This window comes from Sphaeramia orbicularis, chromosome 7 (assembly GCF_902148855.1).
Source record: "Sphaeramia orbicularis chromosome 7, fSphaOr1.1, whole genome shotgun sequence".
In the NCBI taxonomy this organism is placed as follows: domain Eukaryota; kingdom Metazoa; phylum Chordata; class Actinopteri; order Kurtiformes; family Apogonidae; genus Sphaeramia; species Sphaeramia orbicularis.
The window spans coordinates 33856526-33878862 of NC_043963.1; the positions used below are offsets into that span (position 1 = coordinate 33856526).

General features: G+C 37.3%; 2 protein-coding genes and 1 long non-coding RNA gene across 4 annotated transcripts; 2 read left to right on the top strand and 1 right to left on the bottom strand.

The window, feature by feature from the left end:
* Positions 1 to 7678: 7678 nt before the first annotated feature.
* LOC115422905 (transcription factor Spi-B) lies at positions 7679 to 11448 on the top strand. 2 transcript variants are annotated; one of them, XM_030139528.1, is made up of 6 exons: positions 7679 to 7818; positions 7992 to 8029; positions 8654 to 8867; positions 9733 to 9851; positions 10182 to 10338; positions 10727 to 11448. In XM_030139528.1, the coding sequence occupies exons 2-6, from the start codon at positions 8009 to 8011 to the stop codon at positions 11032 to 11034; spliced, it is 819 nt and encodes a 272-aa protein (XP_029995388.1). In that variant the 5' UTR covers positions 7679 to 7818; positions 7992 to 8008; the 3' UTR covers positions 11035 to 11448. The 2 variants fall into 2 exon arrangements, with proteins under 2 accessions (XP_029995388.1, XP_029995389.1); XM_030139529.1 differs by lacking the exon at positions 7679 to 7818 and having other exon boundaries at positions 7939 to 8029.
* Positions 11449 to 11931: 483 nt separating this feature from the next.
* LOC115422906 (adenosine receptor A1) lies at positions 11932 to 18127 on the top strand. The gene is made up of 3 exons (XM_030139531.1): positions 11932 to 13030; positions 15573 to 16033; positions 17214 to 18127. The coding sequence occupies exons 1-3, from the start codon at positions 12693 to 12695 to the stop codon at positions 17423 to 17425; spliced, it is 1011 nt and encodes a 336-aa protein (XP_029995391.1). The 5' UTR covers positions 11932 to 12692; the 3' UTR covers positions 17426 to 18127.
* A 662-nt stretch (positions 18128 to 18789) lies between these two features.
* On the bottom strand, positions 18790 to 21307 carry LOC115422907 (uncharacterized). The gene is made up of 2 exons (XR_003935889.1): positions 18912 to 21307; positions 18790 to 18824 (listed from the first exon to the last, which is right to left on the bottom strand). It is a non-coding gene; the product is annotated as an uncharacterized LOC115422907 (long non-coding RNA).
* Between the last annotated feature and the right edge of the window lie 1030 nt (positions 21308 to 22337).

Genomic DNA, 22337 nt, shown 5'->3' on the forward strand with positions numbered 1-22337 from the left:
ACGGGTGATTTAGACCAATCAAACGGCGCAAATATGTCATACCTGCTGCCAGACAATAGTCTGGTCTTGTCTGTCTTTTATGTTTTGTGTGTCACTTCCTGTTTTATTTTGTTAAGTTTTCCCTCATGTGTCTTGTCTGTCGTCTTTACTTCCTGTTCCCCGCTCATCCTGACCTCTGACCTGGTTACCTGTCTCCGCCCTAATTTGCTCCACCTGTGTCTAGTTGTCTTCCCTCCCTTTTGTGTATTTAAACCCTGTCTTTTCCCCTTGTCAGTCGCCAGTTTGTAACTCCAGTAGTTCAGACCAGCGTACTTGACCTCGTTTGTTTGCCTGTTTTTTGACCTGTTTTGGATTCCTCGGTTTTTCGTCTTCTGCCTGATCCCTGTCGGTTTTGTCTGCCTCATCTGATCTGGTTTTGACCTTCTCGCCCTGACTACCGGTACGTGAGTTTGCCTAGTCCTTATGTCCTGTTGCTCGATTGTTAGCCTGCCTGTGTATGACCTGTTTCCGTCCCTGACCTCCCTTTGCTTTTCCCCAGTCGGGGAAAAGACTCCTAACACCGCTCGGGGAGACGGGCTGCTGCCCTCGATCCGGAGGACGAATCTGAGGAGAAAATCCCCAACCATTATCCTCAAGATTCTGTCACTCATTATATTTTTTCACCTGTGTGTGAACAATAAACCTTTTGGAACTAACTTTTGTTGTCGGAGTTCTGCATTTGGATTCTGTGTTTGTGCTAACGTTATCACAAAATATGACTTCTGCGGGAAGCATGAATACTTGTGCTTTCCTGTTCGGTACATATGTGTTGTTGTCAATGTTTTCTCTGTCGTTATGAACAAGCCTTGTATATTATAACCGATGTGTTTTACGGGAGGAAAAAAGCAGGGGCGAGTGAGTCAATACTTTCGTTTACACTCTGCTCTGGCCTCTTTTTATTTTTAATTTGGGGACACTAATTTGGGGACATTTAATTTGGGCACACCGTTAGTCGGCCCAGCCAAGGTGTAATCTAAAGGCCTGACGTGTTCTTTTAATTAAAACTGATAGAGATATAAAATTGCCTGCATCCGATTTTATAATCATTATGTTAAAGACGGGGTACGTATCTCTGTAAATAAAGTAGTTTGGCAAATGTTGTAGAAGATGGTAAAGATTTTGTCAAGGATTTGCAAGTGTGTCAATGAAAGACAAAAGCACTGTCTTAGTAACACAATATGTGAAAATCAAATGGGAAAAGGACAGCACCACTATTATTACTGATGAAGAATGGCAAGGTTACTGTACATCTGTGTGGAAATGCACAAACTCATATTCTTGGAGGAAAATGCTTGATTAGGTTTTTCATTACTCCTAAACAAAAAGGCCACTGTAGCGGGGAGGAGCTTAAGTGCTGGAGACAGTGTTAAAGCCAAGATGCCAATCACTGGCACATATTCTGGGACTGCCCAAAAATAAAACAATTTTGGAAGGATATACACCAAAATATAGAATATATACTTAATGTCACTTTACCTTTTGAATTTGCCACCTTAATTATTTAAAAAACTGAAATTTTAGTGAACAATGCCTACTTATATAGAATTTGAATAACTGCTGGTAAAAAGGCTGTGACCAGGCACTGGCTCCAACCTGAACCACCTAATCTGGAAAAATGGGTAGGATATTGTGAATGAAATTTACCAGATGGAAAGACTAACCTTCTCCCTCCGGTTACAAATGAACAAATTTTCAAATCTATGGTCAAGTGGATATTTTTTGTTAACACTTACCAAACACAATCTGTTGGAACCCTAAATGCACAAGAAATGACAATATAATGACAATGTATCTGGAATTGTCTTGTTTTTTGCTTTTCTTTTGAGAGAGGAGGTCAAAGTCTCTTGGTCTTTCGTGTGTGTTTTCTTTATGTAACAATGCATCCATTGTTCACTATTCAAATGTTTTGTTTATTATTAACAAAAAAAAAGAAAAAGTCAAATGTTGAGAATGGAAAGATCGGTCATTGGTCACATACTTGTTACGTGACCACAATGTAATTTCAATGTTTGCTGAAATCTTCTCAATATTTCTAAACAAAAATCTGAATTTTTTTTTTTAAAAAAAGCACTGTCTTAGTGTTGGTAGATATGCATCTTCTTGAGTGTTTATGTGTCTTACATCATTTACAAGTAAAACATGTCCTTGACCTGCTAATTTCTACATTTGCATCAATGACAGTGAGATACAGACCATATGGGTAGAGGATGATAGATTCTACCTGTTGGGAAATTGATAACTGATAATTTATAAAACTGACTTTTATAGTGTAAGTAAATATTAGGAACACTAACTGATAACATCATAAAGTTGATACACTGTTTCACGCCTTAACTGTGCATCTGTGATTTAATTACATTTACTTCTGGCATTCTGAGAGTTAAAAAACTATGCATGGCATCATGTGTGTCAAATACGGGAAAGTCACCTGATATTTCAAGGAAGCTATTTTTCTACCTCACTAAACAGGTTCCCCAACTGCTTCTGACTGTTTAAAAAAAAAAACACACTGTGATGTTAAATCACATTAACAAACTTGTCACAAGCAAACACAAACAGATTTAACAAGCAGAAGCAAAATATTTGTCGAGTTCCTGAAACATGTCTGAGCATATGACAGTGGCATTGATGTATTTAGGTTAAAAGAAACATGAGAAATGCTGTTTAATCAGATTTCTGAAAGTTGGATACATATGCGAACACATTTGAGCCATTTTTATGTAAAAGCTGAGAGGCAATGAAAGCTCAGTTTTTAGAGTGTATATTGTAACTCTGTAAATCTCAATAAAATGTTGTGTTGAAACCAGTTTGTAAATTGTTGACCCACTATGACATATTGACTTTTCATAACCCCACATTGTTTCTCTGTGTGTATACAGGCCAGCGGTTATATTTCAATGTGATGAATTTCGACTCTAAATCATCACAAGTTATAAAGTTAGCCATCTGATTCCAGTAAGCACAGTTTGAGTTTTTATCTTGTAGACATGATAGCCCAGTATATAACCAGTAGCCAGCTTTATCTTAGCCTATCAGGCAATAAATACCTGTGTCAGAAAAGTTTTCATATTTCAGTGCTGTGTTGTTCTACAACACTGCAGATAGGCCACCAGTGCTTTACATGTTAATGCACTTACACATGGAACCATGATTTTCTTGCTCATACACTTTATGTTGGGGTTTTAGTTTGGACTATATAAGAAACTCATATGCACAAAGGCTAATCATACAGAATAGTATCTATATAAAACGGCTAAAATTTGCTTAGAGGTCTTATTTATGTCTTTGTGCATAAGAAATCAATCTAAGTGAATCCCCAAAGGAACTCTGTGTTGGTAAATGCAAGTTATGCAAATTTACAGGATTTCACTTCTGTTGCAACATGTTGATGGTCATATGAACTATGTTTTCAGCTCAAAAATGTCCAATTTCATCACAATTAATGCTATATTTTCATGTCACTAATGACCAAGTTATATTTTAACTGAATTTACCTGAAAAACAAATATTCTATTCTTGGAGATGCCCCAATTTTTCTTACCAGATTCTATCCTACATATCACATGTTTTATTTTTACAGGTTGCAATATGGAGTATGGTGCTGATCCATCCTGCTTATGTTACACCAAAACATACATTAAGAATGTCACATGTCACTTTTTAAATCAACAGTTTTCTAATAATAAGCATTTTTATAAAGAAATAACAATTCTATATTGTTATTTACTCTTTAGTATGATGATAAACTATACAATAAATAATTCTGATACTACTTTTTGCACAGGGATCATTAGTGTAAACGGTGACATGGCTGCCGAGCATCAGTATGATGGGATCTGTAACAACCATGTCACATCCGTCCACTGCCACATTTTTTGGGTTTTTTTTCAGCTGTTATTGTTTTAGATCCACAATACTAACATTTATGAATAAGAGGATAATTAGCAATAGTAAGTATATAAGTTTATTACTGATAAAGTACTGGTACTGACCAGTTACGGTGGCCCAGAGGTGCAACAGGCCAAAAAATTATCCACTAGACGAAAAAAATGATCTACTACAAGAAAAAAAAAAAGAGAACAGCCTAAAAAAATTATCCACTAGATTAAAAAAAATTATCTACTACAAGAAAAAAAAGAGAACAGCCCAAAAAAATTATCCACTATAAGAAAAAAAAGAGAACAGCCTAAAAAAATTATCCACTAGATGAAAAAAATTATCTACTACAAGAAAAAAAAGAGAACAGCCCAAAAAAATTATCCACTATAAGAAAAAAAAGAGAACAGCCTAAAAAAATGATCCACTACATGAAAAAAATTATCTACTAACAGAAAAAAAAGAGAACAGCCTAAAAAAATTATCCACTAGATGAAAAAAATTATCTACTACAAGAAAAAAAAAAGAGAACAGCCCAAAAAAAATTATCCACTGTAAGAAAAAAAAGAGAACAGCCTAAAAAAAATTATCCACTAGATGAAAAAAAAAATCCCCTATAAGAAAAAAAAGAGACCAGCCAAAAAAAATTATCCACTAAAAGAAAAAAAAAGAGAACAGGCAAAAAAAATTATCTACTAGCCCAAAAAATTATTCACTATAAGAAAAAAAAAAAGAACAGGTGAAAAAAATTATCTACTATGAGAAAAAAAAGAGAGCAGCCCAAAAAAATATCCACTATAAGAAAAAAAAAAAACATCATCCACCTTTTCAATTACGGGGGCACTGTTTACCCGAAAGGTGCCTTGCTTTAAAATTAAGGCCACCACAAAAAATAAAAGGATAGGCTGAAAAATTTTAAGGCTTTCGGCTAATGTGGCTAATGCTAAGGAAGTACCCCACCGGAAGTGGAGGTCGTGCGCTAAAAAATAAAGTTATTTTAAAATATAGATATTTACATTAATATAGTTTGCAAAGCAGTTAAATGATTAAATACGGTTCCAGTGTCTGCTCAAGGTTAGGCATGGGCGTTAAATGGTTAAGGTTAGGGTTAGGGTATGGTTGGGGTTAGTTTTCAGTGGTAAATGCCCTTTGTGTGCACTGTGTGAAGGTTCGTTGCTAAGCTAATGCTAACGCGAAAAGTTGATGGCAACTTTGTGAACTACCAGTGCGAGTAAACAATTGTGTCATCGTGGGTAATGTCACGTTCGTCCACCAGCAAAAGTTTTCACATACACTTGCTATTCAAAATCCAATATTTCTGAAAATATAGCTTCCACTGTCAAATAATATCAGTAGTCTGTGCACAAATGTATTAGCATTATTTCAACACAGTTCTATGCATTTCTTACAGCTTTTTTTTTTTTTTTTTTTTTTTTTTTGACAAAAATGGCCACTCATTTGACCCCCTAAGTAAATTTTAGCCAAAAACATTTATACCAAAACACTGCTGATGTTAAGATGACTAGTAGAAGAAGATGGGTTTATTTATTTATTCAATCATCTATTTTTTTTATTTTTTATTTTTTCAAAAAGAGTAAATTCTCCCTCTTCCTTTACTCTGTGAATTGAGACGTTCAGAATCTCTGCTACTGAGGCATTAAGGTCATGAGAAATCAGACTTCAAAGGCGTTGGGGAAATCCCTCATCTACACGCACCCTGACCATGAAATACTGTATATGTTGAACTGGCAGCAGCACACTGGAATCCACGTCTGAAATTGTCAAACACGCAAAAACAATAACAAAGAGGAACATGCTTACCAGACACTGTCTAGTGCATATACTGAAAGTGACCAGAGTGACATCAGTGCTGATCTGGGATGTGATGCAATAACCTGTGATTGTTTGTTTCCCAGCTTCCATCTCATATTTATGCCACAGTTTTCATTATTAAGCAAAATAATTACCAGAAATTATTGATTTACTTACGTTTACAGAACTGACCCTGTTACTCTTGAAACTTGTTATAAAAGGTGGTGTATTCAGATAGTTTATAAGTATGTACGTCTTATCAGCAAAATGCGCATTATAAAGAAAGTAAAAGTAGCCATCATGCAGTAAAATCATGTGTTTTACTATTATTTATGCATTTTTAAGTCATTTGCTGTTATATTAGTGTGAATTTAGAATTTTACTGTTGTAGATCGTTAAGGTTGAGCTTATTTAAAGTGCTGTTAGCACTACTGGATATTTTAATCTACAGTCATTTGTGATATTCTGTAAATTCATTGTATGTCAAGCTGCACTGTAAAAAATGACTGTAGAATTAACACCAAAAAGTTGTAAAATTGCAACATAAAAAAACTGTAAGTGACGAAACAATGCAAAGTTGTTTATTTGAAAAGATTTTTATGTTAACGATTGAATCAAATATAGCTGTAGTTCTTACCGGAAGAGTATGTTAACAAAACCAGATTTGTATGTAGAAATGATGTATTTCTATTGTTTTTAGAAAATAAAAGTGTGAATTGAAAAACAATGCGATGCCATTTAAACTGCAAGACCATAATGTTGAAATAACGGTCTATTTACTTTTTTTTCTTTTTTTTTAATAAAAAATTTACAAAAAAAGTAAACATTTAACAATTTAATTTTTTAAATATGTAAATTAATGGGTTGGTAGAGTTGGTAGAGCGGCTCGTCCACTAACCAAAGGGTTGGTGGTTCGAATCCTGGCTCAGAATGTCCATATGTCAAAGTGTCCATGGAAGATACTGAACCCTAAATTGACCCAGTGGTTTTGGAAAGTGCTTTGGACACCACGAAGATGTATAAAATGCACTGAATAAGTGCAGTCCATTTACCATTTAAATCCAATGTTAAATCTACATGTTTAAAATGTTAAATCTACATGTTACTACATAAATATGTTTACAGTTGGATGTGTTTTTTACAGTATTGTTCTGAAAACCACAGCTGACATTATTTTCCATAAAAAGAACAGGATTTTTTTACAGTGTAACAAATACATGTAGTGGAATTTTTACTATTAAGATGTAGAGGAGTAGAAGTTTAAAGTTACATAAAATGGAAATCTATCCCTCCATCCAAACACTTAGTCTTTATGAGGGTCACGGAATAAAATGGAAATATCTAAGCAAAGTACAACGACCTTATATATAGTACTAGATTAAAAGAAAAGTTAGTTGAGTTAGTTTAAACTTTGTTATGCCATGTCTCTTTGTGAATTAAGGCATCTCCATAAATCAATATCTAATTATTTGAGTTAGATGATTATAAGGGCATATCGTGCCATGTGATACATCATAAATTAATGCATTTATTAGTGTTGGCAAAAACATCTTTGTTATCCTGAGACTATGGTAGAACCAGTTAGTGAAGTTAGTTGAATTTTATAGAATATAGTGCAGACAGTGAACAAAGCCAACTACAGTATTTTCCCAATATTTATATGATTTATAATGATCAAGGCACATGATAAAATAAATAAATGACACATGATATTTTTAATATGTGAGCAAGTGCAAAGAGCCATGTTTTTACACCTGATGTCAACTATGAGTTACTCCTTCAACATAATGTGAGTAAATACCTTATTAGTAGTAGTCATAGTAGTACATAATAGTAGTAGTATTAAGTACTGGTATTCTATCAAACAATAGATGAACATGCTATTCATTACACTGTACCACACCCCCAAAAAAACACCACTGGCCAATGAGAAGGTAGGAGTTTTGGAAGGAGGGTTTGTGTACAAAGACTATAAGAGCGGTGAAGTCCAGGTTGGAGCAGTTTACAGGTGAGTGTTTACATTCTCCACCTACCGTCTGAGGATACTACTTCACTGCACCAGAAGCTGGAGTACACCTGTGAGCTAAAACGGTACAGATATTCCTCTCTCCCTACAGTACGTTCAAGTGCTGAATGTGTGCTGTTTTTGCTGTATGAATGTTGTGATAGAGATGTGTATGTGACAGCTTTTTTCACTTCTCTGTTTATGTGGTTTAATTTGAACTTTGCTGTTGGTTTCTCATGAAGACATTTTCTCTTCCCAGACTGTCTCTTTATACACATGTTGGCAGAGATGGAAACGGTGAGTCTAGTGTCATTTTATTTTAATTTATCATGGGTGGCCAAGAGTGTTGGGGTTAAAAAAAAAAAAAAGTAACTTGCAAATTATTGTTTGGAGAACAGGGTGCGCTAAGTAATTATCATTTCTTTTTTTTTTTTTTTTTTTTTTACATATCACCTAAGCCACATGACAATGTCAGCTGGCTGTTACCTGGCATGTGACAGCATAAACACTTGCATAAATTTGATAGTCAAACTAAAATACATATTACTACAGCGCTGTTACCTGGCTTATTTCCAACACGCAAACAAATACAAACACAGCTGGGTTTAATGTACTATTCACTCCTGTAATTTGTATATTATATATAATTTGTCAGCGAGTTTCACAAATAGACTGAGATAGAAGAATAAGACAGGAATATTTGCTGTTTTATGCTTTATAGAAAACAAAAAAATGATCAATAATGCATGGTGATCCCAGACCAGTACTGTTTGATGCACCACAACAATGGGATGATGTGTATGGTCTGATAATCAAAACACCCCAGGCTATGTCATGTCATGCAAAGTGTTATTGTCTCTTCAAGATGGAAACCTGAATGTATATGTTTTCTGAAAGCTGCTGTCCTGCTCTGTCTGTCAGATGGCGTATGTAACTGAGATCAGGCTGAGTGGAGATCGGGGGGCTTGGACAGGAGTGGTTCCGTCCTCCTGTCCCGAGGTGGACCTGGAGGTTATTGAGGAGTATCTGCAGGAGCACTCCCTGGAGGTCCAGCCTTCGCACACGCCCGCATCACCTCCGACCACCATTGCCCCGCAGACACACTTACACTCCCACCAGAGCACCAGGATCATAGGTAAAAAAAAATCCTGTTGTAAAAAAATCTGGTTGTTTTTACGGAAAAAAAACTGGCAGCTGTGGTTTCCAGAACAATACTGTAAAAAACACATCCAACTGTAAACATATTTATGGAGTAATATGTAGATTTAACATTTTAAACATGTAGATTTAACACTGGATTTAAATGGTAAATGGACTGCACTTATTTAGCACATTTTCTCCACCTTCATGGTGTCCAAAGCACTTTCCAAAACCACCAGGTCCAACTGGGAGCAATTTAGGGTTCAGTGTCTTCCGTGGACACTTGGACATATGGACAGTCAGACCCAGGATTCGAACCACCAACCCTTTGGTTATTGGACAAGCCACTCTACCAACTCTACCAACCCATTCATTTACAAATTTAAAATGTTAAATTGTTAAATGTTTACTTTTTTGTAACTTTTTCATATATATATATATATATATATATATATATATATATATATATATATATATATAAAGCAAATACGCTGTTATTTCAACATTATGGTCTTGCAATTTAAATGGCACCACATTGTTTTTCAATTTACAGTTTTATTTTCTAAAAACAATAGAAATACATAATTTCTACGTACAAATCTGGTTTTGTTCACATACTCTTCCTATAAAAACTACAGCTATATTTGATTCAATTGTTAACACAAAAATCTTTTCAAATAAACAACTTTGCATTGTATTGTCACTTACAGTTTTTTATGTTGAAATTTTACAACTTTTGGTGTTAATTCTACAGTCATTTTTTACAGTGTAGGTACACAGATGGTCCTGATAAGAACGTTCTTCCATAAGGTGTATGTAGATCTTCTGTGTGACTGCATCTGGTGTCATTTTGTCCGTAGAGAATAACTTTTCCGGTCAACATGCGTTTAAGTGGCACTGTGGCCCTCACACTCCCACTGAGGAATATGAAGAGCAAGCTCCTCCTCTAGCTTGGCCTAGTCCGCATGACAACCAATGGGTGAGTTTGTGTTTTTAAACAAAATTAGCTCCTATAAGATGAACATTACTGGGAATGTTTCTATTAGTTCATTGGACTAAACCTCTGAATTATTGATATTGACTGACTCAGGGCTGCTACTAACTGATTGCACTTTATATATTTATTTTGTTTTAATTGTATTTTAAATTGTATTTTATTGTGTTTTTAATGGTATTTTAATTGTATATTTATTTGTACTGTTTATTTGTACTTCGCACTGTAAAGCACTTTGTGACTCTGTCTGTGAAAAGTGCTCTATAAATAAAATTTACTTACTTACTGATATGTTTTCATTTGTTTGGGCTTCAGGACCACATTCCCTATCCCTGTGAGGCACCAGCATATATCGACTCAGATTCCCAATCTAGCAGCTCCCAGTACCAGGAATACCACGATTCCCCATCACCGTCCTCCGACAGTGGAGGCAGGAAGAGCAGAGACTCACTGCCTCTGGCCCCACTCTCAGGTAAACACATGTCTACAGCAAACACACACATCTACACATCTGCATCTAAACCCCTCAGCAATACATCCTATATCCTCCTGAGACCCAGCAATGCATTTTTGTCCTTTATAGGGGACAAGAGTTTCACAGATTTACTAAAAAAAAAAAAAAAAAAAAAAGTTCACTTTAAAGGACATTTCATAAAAAGAAACAAAAAAGTAAAAATGTATCTGAAAAATATGTTGCATCATGCTATTTCCAAGCAAGGTAATTATTTAATGTAAAACCCCCAAACCTTTACTTCCCTGGGTCTCAGGTGGATAAGAAGTATGAAGTGCACTGTGTGTAGACGTTGTATGGAACAAATGTTACATCATAATTGTATTTACATGCCTTTTCTCCCTTATAGGAAAGCGGAAGGAGCGTTTGTTCCAGTTCCTGTTTGAAATGCTGCAGACGCCATCGATGCGAAGCTGCATCTGGTGGGTTCAGTCGTCATCAGGCACGTTTCAGTTCTCATCCCAAAACAAGGAGCGCTTGGCACAGCTGTGGGGCCGACGGAAGGGAAATCGCAAGACCATGACGTACCAGAAGATGGCAAGGGCCTTGAGGAATTATTCCCGCACTGGAGAGATTCAGAAAGTGAAGAGAAAGCTCACCTACCGGTTTGATGAAAAGACTCTGAGAGGCCTTCAAGGAGACTCTAATACAGTGTAGAAATCATGAGTGGCAGCAGAAAAAGAATAAGTATGAAGGTTCAATGGATGTCCTGTCGGTGCTTATTTACATTCAAGGGGACGCTGAAACTTAAATGAATACTGAGTATTTAAAAAGCCACAGATATGCCGTTAAATATTGTCATTTAGAGCTGAGAGGTTGATATGAGAGGAGTCATGTATGGGCTTTGATAAGAAGTGTAGAAAACAGGCAGTGTCAGCTGGCTTAAAACATTATGTAAATCTAAAAGGTTGGCAAAGCATCTACTTTATAAGTAGACTTGTATCATGTGTTGTGTTTGTTTCTTTTTTACGTTCTGTATTGCAGATATTCAGCAGATTATGGACTAAAATGAAGTTGTAAACATGATCAGTTTTTGTGTTTTTAGAATAGAATAAATTTCATATATTTTCAGAATGTTTAATGCAGTATTTCTTTCTATCTATCTATCTATCTATCTATCTATCTATCTATCTATCTATCTATCTATCTATCTATCTATCTATCTATCTATCTATCTATCTATCTATCTATCTATCTATCTATCTATCTATCTGTCTGTCTGTCTTGTGAACAAAGACATACTTTGTTGGTCTTATCTTTATTAACCAAATCAGCATTGTAAAATGAGGTGAAGACACACACATAAACACACAAATACAAACGTCACCCACAACTGGATGGAAGAAAAAGCGTTCCTAAAACAGAGCTGTTAATCAGTAACATCTAAAATCCATCCAGGCACATATAACACATTACAATATGAATATAAATGATAAGAATTACATTTTTGCATGAGGTCGCCTGACTGAAGCTATTTAATTTCCATAGTAAAATGATGGGGTCATACACATAATTTGTATGTTGAAATCCAAATGCCACAGGGGAAAATTACATACAGCACAGTAATATTCAACGCAGATGGACTGTCATTACTAACTATGCAGGATTTTAAAAACATTTCTGCCAAATATGACAAACTAATCTGATGAGAGGTGGAAAGGATCTACGGTACGGTTTTGGGGTAATTGAATTTGACTACTTAATTTGATGCTACTTCATGCTTTATACTGCACTTTTCCACTACATTTAACAGAGAAATATTTATCCATCATTGAGAATGACTATTTATTCTACCAACATATAACTAGACTGTTTTTGGAGGGATTAAATTACCAAGTAAAATAAATGCAGGATATTCTACTGTGACCAGCTATGCATGCATTAATATATCAGTAATAATAATAATGAAAATACCAAAAACAAAGGCACAGCAGTGTGAGGTGTACATATATAGAACTGTGCATCCATTATTTAAAAGAATACAACTTTTTCCACCTCTGTAATACCAAACGTACTTTATGTGTATATAAGTTAAAAATATGACAGGTCCAATGAGCCACATTGTGTTTGAGTGAGGAAGATTTCCATTCACTGATGAAATACAGATGGTGTCTCTATGGAGCACATAGTGGCTGTTATTGTGCATGCACACAGAAGCGCATGCATGTTTGCATATAAAAGCATTTGCTAAATTCTTTTCTCATCATTTGCAGCCTATGGCTCAAAGCTGCAGCACACAGGAATAACGTGTTGTGGATTATGCTGGATTTTTTGTTAAAGCTCAAAAACTGTCTTTCTTCCTCTTATTTGTAGTAATGGCTGAATGGGGCTGGGTGGCCTACACTGTACTAGAAGTGCTGATCGCAGTGGCTTGTTGCTTTGGCAATATGTTGGTGGTGTTTGCAGTGTGTATTGGTATCCGGGATTCCCTTCGAGAGCCAACATTCTGCTTCCTGATTTCCTTGGCAGTGGCTGACTTCCTAGTAGGTTTGGCTGCTGTGCCACTGGCTGTACTGTTGGACGGCTGGGTGAGTGTGACCCCTGACCTCTGCCTGCTCCTCAGCTGCGTCGTGCTTGTGCTGACACAAGCTTCTGTACTGTCCCTGCTGGCCATTGCTGTGGACCGTTACCTTCGGCTGCACATGCCACTCAGGTGAGATATGCTCAACTATGGTCTGTAGTTACCCTTTCAACATCCACCAGGTCACACACACACTGAGCTTTGTCACAGGTTTAACCCTTTCATGCATAGGGGTCACTACAGTGGGCAGTTCTTCTCCAGCTGTTCTCTTGTATATTATATTCATGGGTTTAGTTGTTTTAGTTCCATATCAGCCAACACAGTGGATGCTTATGCATCATCTCATAAACATCAATTCATACCATTACAGTAACTGTGCTGTTGCTGATTGGTTCTTGAGTGGAAATCAATTGTTAATTGTTATTTTTTGCATATTATCTCCATGAAGTGAGTAATAACTAGTATTAGAATATGTTAAAATGTGAGAAAACATCAGATTAGCTGCATTAAACATGGTTTCATTTCACTGTTTTCATATCACTTTATCATATTGGGTTTTAAATACATGTTTCTTTGCTTCAAGAATAAAATTCATGGTGTAGCTGAGTGGACATTTTTGTAAATCTATGAAAAAAAAAACCTCAATCTCATTGGTTTTTTCATGCCTAAGGAGGAATAAAAACACTCAAAAAAAAACAAACTCAACTATAAGGTTCTCATAATTCATGCATGAAAGGGTTAACATAGAAATGAACAATATTTCTAATCAAATACAGTCTAATACACAGGTGTCAAACATGCGGCCCGGGGGCCTAATCCGGCCTCCCAAAGGGTCCAGTCTGGCCCAAGGGATGAATTTGTGAAATGCAAAAATTATAATTTATGCATTTGGCAGACGCTTTTTTCCAAAGCGACTTACAGGGGAAGACCAATCAAATCAATCAATCGATCAAATCTTATTTATATAGCGCCAGATCACAACAGAGGTTATCTCATGACACATACATATACATACATATAGAGTTGGTCAAAACCAGACTCTAAGCCAATTTACAGAAACCCAACAGAATTACACTAAGATATTAACAAACATTTTAGTTCAGGTTCCACATTTAGACCAATTCAATCTCATGTGGGCAGGATTCAGTCAAATACTATCATAATAACATACAAATAATGACAACTCCAAATTTTTCTCTTTGTAAATGTAAATATTTTCATGTATTTACACTAAAACAAAGTATAATTTCACAAAAAATGTGAATAACCTGAATAAATATGAACAACCTGAAATGTCTAAAGAGAAGTAAGTACAATTTGAATAATATGCTGCCTGTTATTAAATGTTGTGTGTGTTTGTAGATCCACTGTGATCTGTAAGTTACAATGTACATGTGGAAATGATAAACTGAGGCAGAATATTGTTAAAATTACACTTACGTTTTCAGTTTGTTCATGTTATTACCTCCGCCAAGGAGGTTATGTTTTTGCCAGGGTTTGTTTGTTTGTTTGTCTGTCTGTTTGTTTGTCTGTCCGTTAGTGTGCAACATAACTCAAAAAGTTATGGACAGATTTGGATGAAATTTTCAGGGTTTGTTGGAAATGGGATAAGGAAGAAATGATTAAATTTTGGTGGTGATCGGGGGTGGGGGGGCCCACGGGGGGGGCCACTGATCAGCCTTGGAGGAGGTCTGCGCTCTCCGAGTGCTTCTAGTTCACATCTTTTGAAAGGAGAGTTTGTAGATGTAAACGTTTTCATAATGTAAATTTACTTTTTTTGCTCTAAAACAGAGAAAAGTTTGGAGTTGACATTATTTCTATATTATTATGTTATCATTTTACTGGTTCGGCCTACATCAGATCAAATTTCGCTGAATGTGGCCCCTGAACTAAAATGAGTTTGACACCCCTGGTCAATACATGCATTTTAACTTTACCTTTATAAGCTTGACCCTAAGGCAGTGTTTTTCAACCTTGGGGTCGAGACCCTACGTAGAGTCACCGGAAATTTCTAGTGATTGATAGAAATTTTACAAAAAACTTACTTATAAAAAATATATGGTGAGTTGACAGAGACAATCACAGTACATAACAGACACGACAAACTCTGAAGCTGAAACTGAAGCTCTGTGAAACTGTTTATCTTTCAAATGTTCATTGTGGCTGGTTTAAGATGCTACAACTCTTTCATAATTCATAGTTTGAGTTATTGTTTTTTTGTTTTGTTTTTTTGTTTTTTTCATTATTAATTAGCAGCCTTGTAAATACATGTTGGACAGACTGTACATATCCTGACCAAGGAAAATAAAATTCTCACTTTGTGCAGTAATCTACACCTGCTTTTCTGCCTCTGTCCATAATAATATACATTATATAGACTAAATGTCATCTGAAATTAACGTTTATTTGCATCATTGTATAGCAAGCTATTACATGATCAAAAACAAATAAATTTTAGCAAAAAAAAAAAAAAAAGTCTTTGTTTTGAATGTCTGGGGTCGCCAGAAATGTGTGATGTTAAAATGGGGTGGTGAGCCAAAAAAGGTCGGGAACCACTGATCTAAGGGATAGTTCAATGAAAAGGGAGGATGCTAAGAGGTTAGAGTGGCTCTGTAGATTACATGCATGCTTGTTGGTTGAAAAACAATTCTGCTTCTCATTCCTGTTTTTCCAGATACAAAGCCCTGGCCTCACAGAAGCGTACCTGGTCGGCTGTGTCAGTGTGCTGGATCCTGTCTTGTCTGCTGGGGTTCACTCCTCTGTTTGGCTGGAATAACTACTCCTCTGTTGCATCTAACTCCACAAATACATCTTCCCTCTCCTCCTCACCCCCATGCACCTTCCTCTCTGTTATCTCCCTCCCCTTCATGGTCTACTTTAACTTCCTGGGATGCGTCATGGCCCCACTGCTGCTCATGACTCTTCTCTATGTTCGGATCTTCTGGAGTCTGCAGGGACGTCTGAAGGATAGTTCTCCTCAAGCCCAGGCCTCTCTGCTCAGGGAGAGGAGACTGGCCTGCTCCTTGGCTCTGGTTCTCATTTTGTTTACCGGCTGCTGGATTCCGCTTCACCTGATGAACTGTCTACTGTTATTTCATGGCCCTCAAGCTGTCACAGAGTGGACACTTTATACAGGCAGGTGGTCATTACTTTATTTTGGCAATATTATTTAATGTTTTTATGAACTGCTTTAACCCTTTCATACATGAATTATGAGAACCTTAGTAAATATTTTTTCTTAAGTGATTTTATGCCTCTTTAGGCATGAAAAAAAACATGCAAATGAAATTTTTTATGAGCCTATTTTTCATGGAGTTACAAAAATGTCCACTTGGCTGGACACCATGCATTTAATTTTTGAAGCAAAGAAACATGTAGTTAAAGCCCATCATCAGAAAGTGATATACAGTGTGAAAACTATGAAATAAAAACATTTTTCATACCGCTAATCTGCTGTTTTCTCTAACTAATACTAGTTATTACTCACGTCATGGAGATAATATGCAAAAAAAAAAAAAAACTGTTAATGACAGTGTAACACAGGGTTCCTGCAGGGAATTAAAAAGTCTTAAATTTACAAATCTAAAACATCTTTAAAAGGTGTTAAATTTGATATGGTAGGTCTTAAGTTGTGTTGCTATAAACTTGTTGGCTGTATTGTGTTTAAATGTGTACAATTTGCAAAGAAAGTAAAGTTAGCCGACTCAGTTACACCTGTTCCAATCCACCAATTTATATTGAAATTAGGAACTAATTATTGCTAACTTTATAGCCTCTGGGGAGAAATGACTCCAAATTGTGGGAATCAAGGTGTTGGAGTAAATAAATACATTTTCCTAAATTCTTGGAGTCACAAATTTTCGCCAGGCTGTGAAAAGAGTTGTTAAATTCTGTTCTAAGTAGTCTTAAAAAGGGTCTTAAAAAGTCTTACATTTAACTTGTAGAAACCTGTAGGAACCCTGTAACAACACCCCAGGACCCCAGGTAGAGGAGCAACCACTATGGTGGAAGCAAATGGGGATCTGTATGAACAATAAACAATAACAATTAGCAATTGATTTACACTCAAACATGTTACTGCAAATCAGGTTTATCAAGAACAGCAAAGTTACAGAAATGGTATGAATTGCAGTGTTTGGGATGATGCATGAGTGTCCACTGTGTTGGCTGATATGAAACTAAAACAAAACCCATGAATATACAAGAGAACAGCTGTAGAATAACTGTCCACTGTAGTGACCACTATGCATGAAAGGGTTAAATAATTGTCATATAATTGCAGATTACAATACTTACCATAAATCCACTGTTGCAGGTATTCTCCTGTCTCATGCCAATTCAGCCATCAATCCTGTGGTCTATGCTTACCGCATCCCAAAGATCCAACAGGCCTACAGTCAAATATGGAGGCGGCTCCTTATGAGAATGAACTGTTGCCCCGGAAACAAAGAGGGTCGACCATCAACAATAAGCAGTCAAGCCAATCAGACAGACACCTATGGATCCAGACCGAAGGCCACACCCTAACTCCACTGTGTCCTGACATGATGGACCACTGTTCACACAGGACTGACTCTTATAAAGTCCAAGCATTTAAAGCTTCATTACAGCTGATGTATGTTTGGCAGCTGGAAGCCAGGGGTCTGATTTGTGAAACTCACATTTACAGCCTTTTATTGACATGAAAGACAGTGTTTGGCTCAAGTGAAAACAACCTGTGCACTCTGACTGCTGTGTCCTTGTCTGCAAAACTTTTCTCCAGTCAAAGCTAATCTCCTGTGACCCCACTAGAGGGTGCTCTAGACTAACAAACCCAAGAGGTGGCATCGTACTCAAACCATGAACCCATCAATTTGGGGAAGGTGACAAATAATGTTCGATTCACTGATTTTTGGACAAACAGTTTCAGTCATGTAAAGTTTTATTGAGTTATACATTTTAATCAAGTTATGTGACATGTGACATTTTTAATCAATCAGACACTAACCTACTGTAGCAACCTACTGTACCTACATCTTTTATTGTATCAAATAATAAATATAAAGGCTTTGTACGTGTGTTTACTGTTAATGGCTGTTCAGTGAGCTCCTCAGGGAAGGCAATAGACTGTATAGTTATCACCTGAGCAGGGTGCAGTCCCACCCACCAAACTATACAACCTACTACCTCACTCTGACAGAGTCCAAGTCAAACAGAGTCACCTGATATTTACCTGATCTAGAAAAAAAACAAACAAAACTGTGCTTGTGAGACTTCATTATGTTGGATTTCTGTAAGCACATGTTTTGATTGGAAAGAATGATAGCCCATCTGGAGATGACAGTCGGTGAGTGGCTGACTCAGCTGTCTCCTTGGGAAAGACAGTAGATTGTATAGTTATCTCAAAAAGAGGTTACACAACCCCACAACTATTCAATCTACTACCTCAGCCCCAAGGACAGCATTCATGTTGCTTCAGCATCAGAGATCCCCAATGGTAAACAGTCCTGCAATGGCACAAGAAAAGACAGAGAGGATGATCTTAATAATTATAGTAAAAAAAAAAAAAAAAAAGAAAGAAAGAAAAATATTTTGGGGGTTGTTGAAATGTAAAATGAACATAGATTTAAAGTTTCTAAATGTCTTGAATGTGTTAAATTCTCTCCCGTAGAGGTATGAATTGTGGTTTTATCTTTACGTCGGCCTCGTTTTCTTTGCCCACAATCGTTTTCTGGAAATCATTCAAAGTCACGACATAGGAATGATAACTGCCCGCGCTTCATAACAAATCTACAACTCTCAGGATTCAGAAATGTTCAAAAATGTTCATAATTTCTTGGCAAAACACGATCATCTGAGGTTTTGCGTATTGGCACATCCTCACCAACCAACCGAGCTTTTTTTTTTGTTGTTGTTGCAGTGCTGACAGTCTTTTAGAATCCCATTCCTTCAAAATAAATGAGAGGCAATTTAATGGTAAGCACACATTGAAAAGTGAGAGTATTAATGTGTGAAAGCCCAACAAACAACTCACAGGCTTCCTGAGACTCTGGCATGTGATCGAAAGAGAAAAAAGCTGCTCGCCTCTGTGCCAGGAATTCGTTTCCGTTTTTGCCAAAAACTGATCTCATTCCAGTGGGCTATCCCTGTGTAGGCTGGCTGCTGCTTCTCAGACGGAGGTCCACACACAGATGCCTGCAAATATGGCTACCACCAGCTGCCTCTGATTGAATACAAGGCTGGGATTCTGCCCCCCAAAACAAAACAAGGAAACACAAAATGGCGTCTCGCACATCGGCCATTTTAGGTCTTAAAAACATTCTAACATCTACTTTCCAGGTTTTTTTTTTTTTTTTTTTTTACAAGCCCACTATCTCTTGATGAAGAAAGAGTGACTTTTCTATGGAGTGATGGATAATCAGTCTTGTGCCAAGCAGTGAGACACAGCCAACAGTTCCAGACAGCACACTCTATCACGAGTGCTAAGTGAGACAGAAACTCTAATATAACTTATCAGGCTGTTGGAAACTTCAGGAAAAATGCCTTATCACATGCAGCGTACCCATTCTGCTGGTTTTTCCCAATGACAGTGTCTGGTAGTCTAGTGATTTAGACACACGCCATAAATACAACATCCCAAGATTAATTCTGGCTGATCTTTATTGCATGCCGCCCCCTCTTCCTCCCGGCATGTCTGCATCTCTGCTTGTCAATTTCAAAATAAATGCCAGAATACATCTTTATGAGGCCATCAATGTGGAGCTTATTTGTCTCTTGCACTTGTGAAAAAAAAAAAAAGACCTTGCTCTTCTTTATACAGCTAACTGTTAAAAGTCATGCCATAAAGGTTTGGGTGAGGCATCAGGTTAACATGGCAGAGAGTAAAGGGTTAATGAGTGCCAGACTAACTGCCAGACCTGGGCCTCAGATAGACAGAGAAGGGGCTCGGAGGTACACTCCTTGCATAAATTAGCATACAGGCACAACCCCAGAGACTCGTCCAGACCAGCCTATGGTTAGCATGCAGCAGACCCTGCTAGTCTGATCACAGAGGACCAGACAGACAGAGGGAGGGGAGGGGGGGGGGGGGGGGGGGGGGGGGGGGGACTGTGTTGGCATGATGCCCAACTCTGCCAACATGTCAGTGACAGATCTACAAGCTGTGTTTGGTTGCCAAGAAATGTCCTCTGACTGGAGCTGTGTTTGGAGGACGAAAGAGACAAACTAACAGTGATACGACACAGTGTACTAAAGACATGTGGGGATTAAAGACGACATATGGCCAAGAATTAAAGCAAAAAAAAAAAAAAAAAAGAAAAAGATTTTAACATTAAATGCTTGTGAGGATCTCTGTGCATTTGGGTTAATTGCAAAAATTGGCATCCCATTCCCTGCACAATTCCCACATGTTTTGGAAACACAGAGGCCAAACTCAGTCAGTCATGTGAGCTCTTTTGGGTGCTGCCGTGTGTGATTGTGCACATGGTCTGTGGCATAAACGTGGCGTCGACGGCTCTTGTGGGGCAAATCAGTTTTTCTGTCAGCAGATCTAATATAAAACTCCCCTCGGCTAGTGGAACGGCTTAAAGGATCGTGAGGAAAACATGAGAAAGAGAAGAAATGTGACCTCATCAGTCATTGTCATCGGTCTATCGGACAATATGTCTGTGTGTGTCAGAATAGGATTATGGCTAAATAGTAGCAGTTTTCTGACTGGGCCAAGACACAACGACCTTGTCCTCTCTTGCCCTCTGATAAAGCTACTTGACTGTATCCAACCAGGATATGTTTTTCTGAAGACAGTTTCCTGCCTTCGTGTTATAATCTTTCTTTACACATATCATTTTAGGCAATACAAACTGCTTTTCAGCCATAGTACTGTAAATTTTCACCTTCTTCCTTTTCACTTTATTTGCTGCTATAATCTTAAAAACTTAATTCTGTCTTTTAATGCAGTTAACAGATTATTACATTAAACTTGAAATATTTTCCACAACTATAAAAAAGGAGCCCTTTGTAAGGAATATACAAACACAGACAAAACACAAGATCTCATGATTAATTATACACTTAATTTGTTCTTTTCTGCATTTGCTCAATGCGGATCAAAATGTCTAACACTTTACAAACTTAGAACATCAAACTAAATCCGCTGCGCTGTAAAGACACACGAAAAAAAAAAAAGGCCACACTTGTAGAAATATGTAAATGTAGACGAAAACAAAAAACACTGAAACAATAGGCCTTAGCTTCCTCTCCTCTCGTGTCAAATAATGCAGGATTTCTCTTGATTTATTTCTCACCCCATGCAAACGACGTAAACATACAAATTAATTAGCAAATCCCCAAACACACACACACACAGCACGTTCAGTTGCCAACAAAACTCCTCAGAATTGGAGCAGATTTTCACAGGAAGCAGAGGCAGGGAAATACCTATTGGATTGCCTGGTCCCTTGGTCCACGAGACGGGATGAATGCTTGGCACAGACACAACGGACGGGGCACCAGACGATTGGTATAGGTTCTTGTGTGTTTCTCTCCCTCTCTCTCTCTCTCTCTCTGAGCTTTGTGCCAAGAATGGGCAGTGTCTGTGTGCCAGGCAGAATTTCAATGAGGGAGGAAGGAGGTGGTAATGGTGGGCAAAGAGGAGGAGGGCTGGGGGAGCTGGAGTTGGCAGAGGAAGTATGCCACACAGTAAATGACAGAAGAATTCCCACAGTTAAACAGATACAGATTGATGCAGTGTCAGTGATGACTTGTTTATGTGGTGTCTTAATCCGCAGAATAATGGTATATAAATCTGGGAAAGAAGGCGGATCTTCTATGGAGCGCTACGGTGAGTTTATCGTACCTGCTCCCTAAGGAATGTCTGACTGCTACATTAAAGTATGAGGAACAGGAGCAGTGAGCATGTTCTGTGCCCAGCTGGCACGCTGCCTGCTCTGATGTTTTGTATATCCTCATTAACCAGGCACAAACACACAGGGCTCATGTTCACATGTACGCATGTATACAAAAATGCTTTGCCATATGCGTGTACTTACAAGCAACCGCACAACACAGTCACTTGACCTGTACACATAAAAGAAGCTTAGATGAATCGGTTCTACTAGATGTTAATCAAATATACTTCCAAGTTTTTGTCATCAATTCAACTAAATTCCATTTCATGTTTACATTTGGAAACCACAAATTCAACTCAAATGACTTTACAGTCACATGATACGACACCATCTGTTCTTAAAAGTTCATTTCAGCGAAGAAGAAAAAAAAAAAAAAGAAAAAAAGAAAAACCCAGAAGGGATTCCTCTTCTGTAACGAGTAAACGTCGTACTTACAGGATAAAGAGAAACAGCAAAATTAGAATAACAAGAAAAATGCCTGTTTTTCTCTAAAAACCACACACACACACACACACACAATGCTGGACACAGAGCTAGGTAAACACGGCAGGCAA

What these genes read in the sequence shown, in the direction of transcription:
- LOC115422906 (XM_030139531.1), top strand. Translation starts at nt 12,693, where the DNA reads ATGGCTGAATGGGGCTGGGTGGCCTACACTGTACTAGAAGTGCTGATC. An exon ending in CGGCTGCACATGCCACTCAG is followed by an intron (nt 13,031 to 15,572) that starts GTGAGATATGCT and finishes CTGTTTTTCCAG; the next exon opens with ATACAAAGCCCTGGCCTCAC. An exon ending in AGAGTGGACACTTTATACAG is followed by an intron (nt 16,034 to 17,213) that starts GCAGGTGGTCAT and finishes CCACTGTTGCAG; the next exon opens with GTATTCTCCTGTCTCATGCC.
- LOC115422905 (XM_030139528.1), top strand. Translation starts at nt 8,009, where the DNA reads ATGTTGGCAGAGATGGAAACG. An exon ending in TGTTGGCAGAGATGGAAACG is followed by an intron (nt 8,030 to 8,653) that starts GTGAGTCTAGTG and finishes TCTGTCTGTCAG; the next exon opens with ATGGCGTATGTAACTGAGAT. An exon ending in GTCCGCATGACAACCAATGG is followed by an intron (nt 9,852 to 10,181) that starts GTGAGTTTGTGT and finishes TTTGGGCTTCAG; the next exon opens with GACCACATTCCCTATCCCTG.